This window comes from Ixodes scapularis, unplaced genomic scaffold (genome assembly GCF_016920785.2).
Source record: "Ixodes scapularis isolate PalLabHiFi unplaced genomic scaffold, ASM1692078v2 PGA_scaffold8__174_contigs__length_109621045, whole genome shotgun sequence".
Lineage (NCBI taxonomy): Eukaryota > Metazoa > Arthropoda > Arachnida > Ixodida > Ixodidae > Ixodes > Ixodes scapularis.
In genome coordinates, this window is record NW_024609883.1 from 67,771,712 (window position 1) to 67,778,391 (window position 6,680).

The 6,680-nt window shown below is 36.4% G+C and overlaps 1 protein-coding gene across 1 annotated transcript; it reads right to left on the reverse strand.

Annotated features, from left to right (window-relative positions):
* Window positions 1-3,368: 3,368 nt before the first annotated feature.
* On the reverse strand, window positions 3,369-5,258 carry LOC115322922 (1-phosphatidylinositol 4,5-bisphosphate phosphodiesterase epsilon-1). The gene has a single exon (XM_029983286.3). It carries the CDS (start codon window positions 5,256-5,258, stop codon window positions 3,369-3,371), a length of 1,890 nt encoding a protein of 629 aa, XP_029839146.3.
* Window positions 5,259-6,680: the final 1,422 nt, after the last annotated feature.

Below are 6,680 nucleotides of genomic sequence, written 5' to 3' on the forward strand. Positions count from 1 at the left end.
ATCTACGTAACTTAAAACAGCAGAATCGTTTACACTGCAACTGTTTAGTACATTGAAAGTATTATTATCTATACCGCTCTTCAAAACACTGCGGTTGTACAGACTAGTATTACGTCTATCTACTGGAAGAAACATGGTTGGGGTGGAATGAAAAATTACCGAAGTTTACGCTCTTTATATATCAATTTCTAAATCCGTGTATTCTAACCCATATTTCTTTATACAACGAACCAAGCAAAAAAGTCTCCGTTATAGTTTGACCCACCTTTTGATAACATTCCATACTTTGTGGATCGTAAGATATAGCTACACGGTGTGCACAATAATCTTCGTTAAAGGAAGGCAATGGTGTCCCGTATAATATGGGACGATTTTTTCCATAAACATCGTAAAGTTTATCGTAATGATTGTTGTTTTCTTTATCCGTGTTCGTTGGATCGTGTTGAAGTAGGTCCATTTTATAAAAATATGCCATATAATAAATATATATATTGTCTACGAAACATTTATAACTGCTATCTGTTTTCTTTAGCTTTGCCCATATATGTTTCTGAACGTCTGGTATGTCTTTATACTGTTCAAACATGACTTCCGAGCCTGGTGTATATCGTACTATGCGTTTCGAATCTTCAGTTCCGATGGCAAATGCATCGAGATAACAGAATTTATTATAATACACTCTATTTTCTCTCTTAATATAACGAACGTCTCCTACGTCTTTCATGTATCCTTTAGAAGAAAATGGCCGATACGTTGGACAAGACGTTGTTTCGCAACCGCTCTTTGTAAAAATATAACGGCCGTACGGACATTCTTTCATGGGACATTTATAAGGATATGGTAAATCTTCCCAAAGTACAGACCCCTTTCCGAAACAGTCGAAATAGTTATCCGTTTTTTCTTCGCGACGCTTCTTTAAGTACATATGCAAACCGTATAATCCAGCGTTAACAATGTCTACATTTGTTGGACGAGCCATTATTGATAAAAAAACCTGTCCCCTTGAAATTTATGCTTTTTTTCTACAAAATAAATGATATATGCAATGGAACTTTGTACGAACTGGGTTAATCGTGCCGAAAATCTCATAGCTGTTTATTTATACGAACCGTCAGACAGACAACAACAATTGAAAGAAAGTGTGAGCATGGTGTACACGATATTTGTAGAATTTGAAAACGATCCCGATTTTCGAAACAAAAGTCTTTTATATTATATTGATTTTGTACACGACGCGTTGATGGACGTTGTATCCAAACATGCAAGTATGGACATCATAGATGATTATTCCTTTTCCGTGTGCCAAGAACAAAATGCTTATAAAAGGTTTCGCGATCACATATTGACACAACTACCACCAGAAGAGCGAGACTATGAATACTCATATTCGGAACTTCATTTAGAAGAAAATTTAAAAATAAGAAAGTACGTAGAAACACTTGCTACTATATTAACGTAGCTATGCACAAAAGGAGCAGATCTATACTTTCTGAAAATTGGACAAATTTAACTCTACGAATGATAGAGAAATATCTTTCCAATATACATGCGGTCGAGATACAGACACATTTAAATATACATAGGCACATTCAAGATGACCTCATGTATTGTATTGAAGATTACGACGAATTGGAATACAAATATGAATTAATTAAGCGGTATCTGACACTACATGCTCCCCGAAATTGTGCAACGTATGACAACGATTCTAACGAATGGAGGATTGCATATATTTTGCTTCGAAAACGCTTACGAAATGAAAACAGGTGGTGGCATTTCGTAACGTGTTTTTTAGACTGACTATATAAAGACTGAAAAAGGAACCAGTACGATTCTCAAGATGACAACAATTGATTTGGAGTGGATCGTTCTCACGAGGACGATTTTAAAAAAGTATCGAGGACTTATGACTTATAATCTTCATATAATTATGCGTGATTATAAACTCTTTCGAAGACAACAACTGTACGAGGACTCGGAGGCTCTGTATGACAACATATTGGATTCCATGGATCGCATTTTTCAACTGATGAGAGTACACATCCAAGAACAACCCTGCTGCACTGTGATGCGTGACAACGATTACAACGAATGGCTGTCTGCATACTACATATTAAGAACCAAGTTAGAAGACGAAAGAAGAACCAAATACCGTTGCTGTTATAACATTTTTTTACTGACCCCATGTTAAAAATGTGGTTACATGTTATTCTTCGACATCGCGTCTTCGTCGTGGTTGTGCTTGTGGTGGTGGTGGTGGTTGTGGGACTTCCTCCTCCTCCTCCTCCTCTTCTTCTTCTTCTTCTTCGGTGGACGTATCACCGTCGTAGAGATCTGTCACACCCTCTGGTTGAGTGTACCCCATTGTCCTTGTAATGTTTAGGAAATTATCATATACCTTTTGGTTCAACTCTGTACGAGGCATGTTGTCCAATAAACGGAATAAATTTATAACGAGTTGTTTTTCATTTTCATCGTTACGTATTAATGTAACGATGTGTTGTGCATGACTGTACGAAGAATTGTTATCCCCATATTTTGCCATACTTTGACAACGTTTCACAATTTCTTCCGCATTATTTTTGCTACTATAACATAATATTTCGTTGCATGCATTGTTATCGTAATGTACGTGTTTTTCCTTGAAATTGCTACTTTGATAGCGATTTACGACATTCTCCGCCCTACCTTCGATTAAAATTGCATTCGGTTTAAAAGTAGCTTTATCGCCAATTAATTTGTGTGTATTAGTCGCTAGTCTAGATTGTGTACGGATCATGGCCTCGTATTGTTCCCTATGATTTTGTGGATCTACTGTAAAAACGTTTGCATTTTCCATGCCATCGTCGTTTAATATGTTTGGTACGATAACTGTCATAGAAGAAGATTTCGTCGTAGTGGGTTGAGTAGCTTGTGCTCCTAGTCCTTTTCCATTGATTATCTTTTTTGGCATGTGAACGAAAGTCGTTCTTGATATAGATGCCAATGGATTGTTAGGCTGTGTACGCAGGACGTAAAACGTTGTTCGGTCGCAAACTTTATTTGCCAAAAGCCGTTTTTCACTCCAGTTACCTGTTACACGCTTTCTTTTTCCGGTTCTCGATTCCGTACATGGACCTAACGGTTTTTCGTCGTAACTTTCTTTATAACTAGTAATCGTACGCAAAACTTTATTATTTTGCGCATTTACGCGTTGCGTAATTGAACGAGGATCGCATACGTCGTGAAAGAAATTTTCAAAGTATTCGTCGTCGAAATTATAACGAATTTGATTGGACACGGCCTCGTTGATAAACATGTCCATCAACATTTGGTTCATACTTGGCATTACATTTGAGTAATATGTTGGTTGCATTGTTGTTTTTAGTTTATGAATCGTACGTAATAAATTTAATAAATATTTTCCCTTTGTTTCTTAAATGAACGTGGGAGTATCCGCAAGTCATAGAGCTTAAATGATACATTTTTTCTCTACATCTATTAAGTTGTATACCGTTTGTCAAATCGACGTGATTGCCAGTCTCGAAGGAAAAGAAACACAGCGAAGGGTTCGATATTTTAAAACTAAAAGTTTCGTTCCAACGATGCATCGGATTGCGATTCGTATTGTATACCTTTAGATCTTTTGTACCGTCCTTTACATATATAATGACGACATCGACGTCCTGTATGAGATTAATGTTCAAACCGGTAATTATCGAAACTTCCACTCTTTGAACAGATTGTTTAGCGACGCTGTCCCTTAAAACGTAACCACATTTACCGTTATTAGCAAAAAATGCACGATTGTAACGTAATGCAAGATCGTTTGTGGCTTGCACATTTAATGCAACCAACTGTATACCGATGGCCCATTTGGGTATGGGATCCATATTAGTTGACGTCGAACGACAGGGATAAACCCTCACGATATTATTCTCGTGTATATTATCTAGATTTATATCGTGGTTTTCAGCTACACTAATTGTGTTTATGCCGTGTACGATACTCGTAATTTTGCCCAGAACGCTACTTTCGTTGACAATTCGACTTCTAATTAAAATTTTATAACGCAAATCGTACGGGCTCTTGTTGTTAAGTGGAGGGTAAAACAACTTATCTCCTAAAATTTGCACAATCACAGCACCAACTTCGTTTTCGTCCGCATGATTTTCTATAGTTATAATCAATGGATAAGGCGAGTTTTCGAACGCATTTTCACCAATTACTTTTAAAACATCTATTAATTTCAAATGAGGCGTCACCAGAGACAAATTAGAATGACACACTAAAAGTCCTGGCCAAACATCCACTTCTACACATTTGCAACCGACGTTTTTAATGGCATATTTATACGTCTCCAAAGACGCTGATCCGTACCATTGATGAGGTCCTTGTATATACGTATTGTGAGATGAATTTATGAAATAATTCTTGAAAGGTCTAGTCATGTCTTGATAGACTTGCATACAAGTGAGCGGAAAACGTATGGTAAGTGCCGACAATATTTTTCGAAACGATTCGTCATCGCAACGTAAATACCAATCGCTTCGATTATATTTCGATTGTTCTAATATTCCGTCTACTAAACAAGTCCAAAAAATAGCTCGGTCTTCGTCGCTAATGAATTGGCTGGTTGCATGAATGGATTGAGAATGTAGAAATTTTTTTACAGCGTCCGACGATGCCATGTGTTGTCCGCGGCGACGGAGCAACATTTGAAACATCGTGTCTATGTCTGGTCGTCTCCATTTCAAGACTTCCGAGATGTTTGGCTTACTAATGACACGTTGAACTATTTTCGTAATCCTAGAAATGGCGTCTGGATCGTCTCTAACCCATATCAAACTCGGTTGATGGTTTATTGTGTCATTTTTACCTATGAGGTCTATAAGCCGCTTACAATAAGAATTCGCCTGTTTATGCGTTTTGAAATAAAGAGCGTATACGACTTTATCTCGAGTAATTACGTGGACCGTGTTATGTCTGCGTTTACCTTGAATTCGAACTATGTTTGACACAACGACAGCCATCGTGTTTATATGCACATGCGAATGACTTGCTTTAGAAAGTATGATGGGTTCGTTTTTTCTGAGCAAGAAATTTAAAACCCTTTGCCGAAAAGGTATATGAACATTTACTTCTTCTTTAGGTTCGTGTATAGTGTTTTGAAAATTTATCAAATAGGAACCGTCCACATCGATAATTTGTGGACCACGTTCTAATGGACATATGTTGATGTGACATTTGTAATTTTTTTTATGTCCAGCGATGTGCATTTTTTATTGAAATAAAAAAATGCAATCACTACTACTGTTCGTTTTCGTTCTTTCTAGTGTTCGTGGTCAGAATAACGATATTTTACTACAAGAACGAGCACGATTGGATACCAAGATACTCGTCGATTTAATAAGCAAAAATGCTTCCGTGAACAATTTACGCGCAGATTTACGACAAATGGTTTTCACGGTTTATGGGGTTTTAAAATTTTTAGGAGAGAATGCCATGAGTGGTGCATCAAAATCGATAGTTTCGCATAACGAAAGCATAATATTAAATGATAAGTGTAACATTGCTTTACAATTACAACTCTTGAACTCTAGTATAAAAACATGTACGAATAAGACGGTAGTCGTGACGAAAGTTAGTAATGCAAATTGTGAGACGTGTTTGAAATCACTAGAAAAGTGCGAATCTCTATCAACAATAACAACAACAACAACAACTAATCATCGTGAAGACGATTTACTAATTCAATTTAAAGATAAAATGTCCAAGATGTTAGGTGGGAGACGGTACGATGGAAATTTCATTGTACCTAGCTCTATTCCAGTTACTAGCGAGAGTCCACATCAACCATCCAACCGTCCCACTGAGAAATGCAACCACGATGTAATTCATCGATTAGCTGAAATTTTAAATATAGATACGAAAATATTAGAACGCATGCTATATTATTCGGTAGGCGCAATGTCTACATCAGTTTTCGTAGGAGGAGTTGTTACATATAAAAGAAAAAATGGCGCTATACCTATTAAAAAATTAGACGACAGTCCTAAATTGGCCGAACTCTTTACAGAAGCTATTGTAGACCGATATTCCATGCCACATTTACCAAAAGCTATATAGTTGTATTATGAGTAAATGTAAAACTGAAAAGTTACATCTGGTTTGAATATTTTCTCCTCACCATCAAAGAAACTATTACGAACCGGTATCCAAAAGCTATAGATAGTGTATAAAAAACTGTATAGTTTGTAATATCATTTAATATGGAGTGAATAAAACAAACAACAAATTTTACAATGGCTTTAAAAGTAGTGTGTCTCTACACTCTATATCTTTTGTTTTGGACGTGCTATGGTTCTACAATTGTTACATATTTACCCTGGTATAGTAAATCGTTTGAGCGATTATATTTCTCAATTTCGGGAGCCATCATCGGAGTACTTGTACTCTACATTTTAGTAAACATGTACGACAAACGTGTAAGTATGCATATGCGTTTACGAGAGAAAGACGAATAAAAACATTTTACAATGGTGTATATTAAACTCTTCTCTAATTAAATTCCATTTCGTAAAAAAATGAGGTGTACGAAAAAATGTTGGCGATTCTTACAATAACGATTTTTCTTATTGCATTAGGACGTTCCGAAATTGTTCCACAGTCGTCCGAAGTGATAGAAATTGCTTTTCGTC

What these genes read in the sequence shown, in the direction of transcription:
- LOC115322922 (XM_029983286.3), bottom strand. Translation starts at nt 5,258, where the DNA reads ATGCACATCGCTGGACATAAAAAAAATTACAAATGTCACATCAACATA.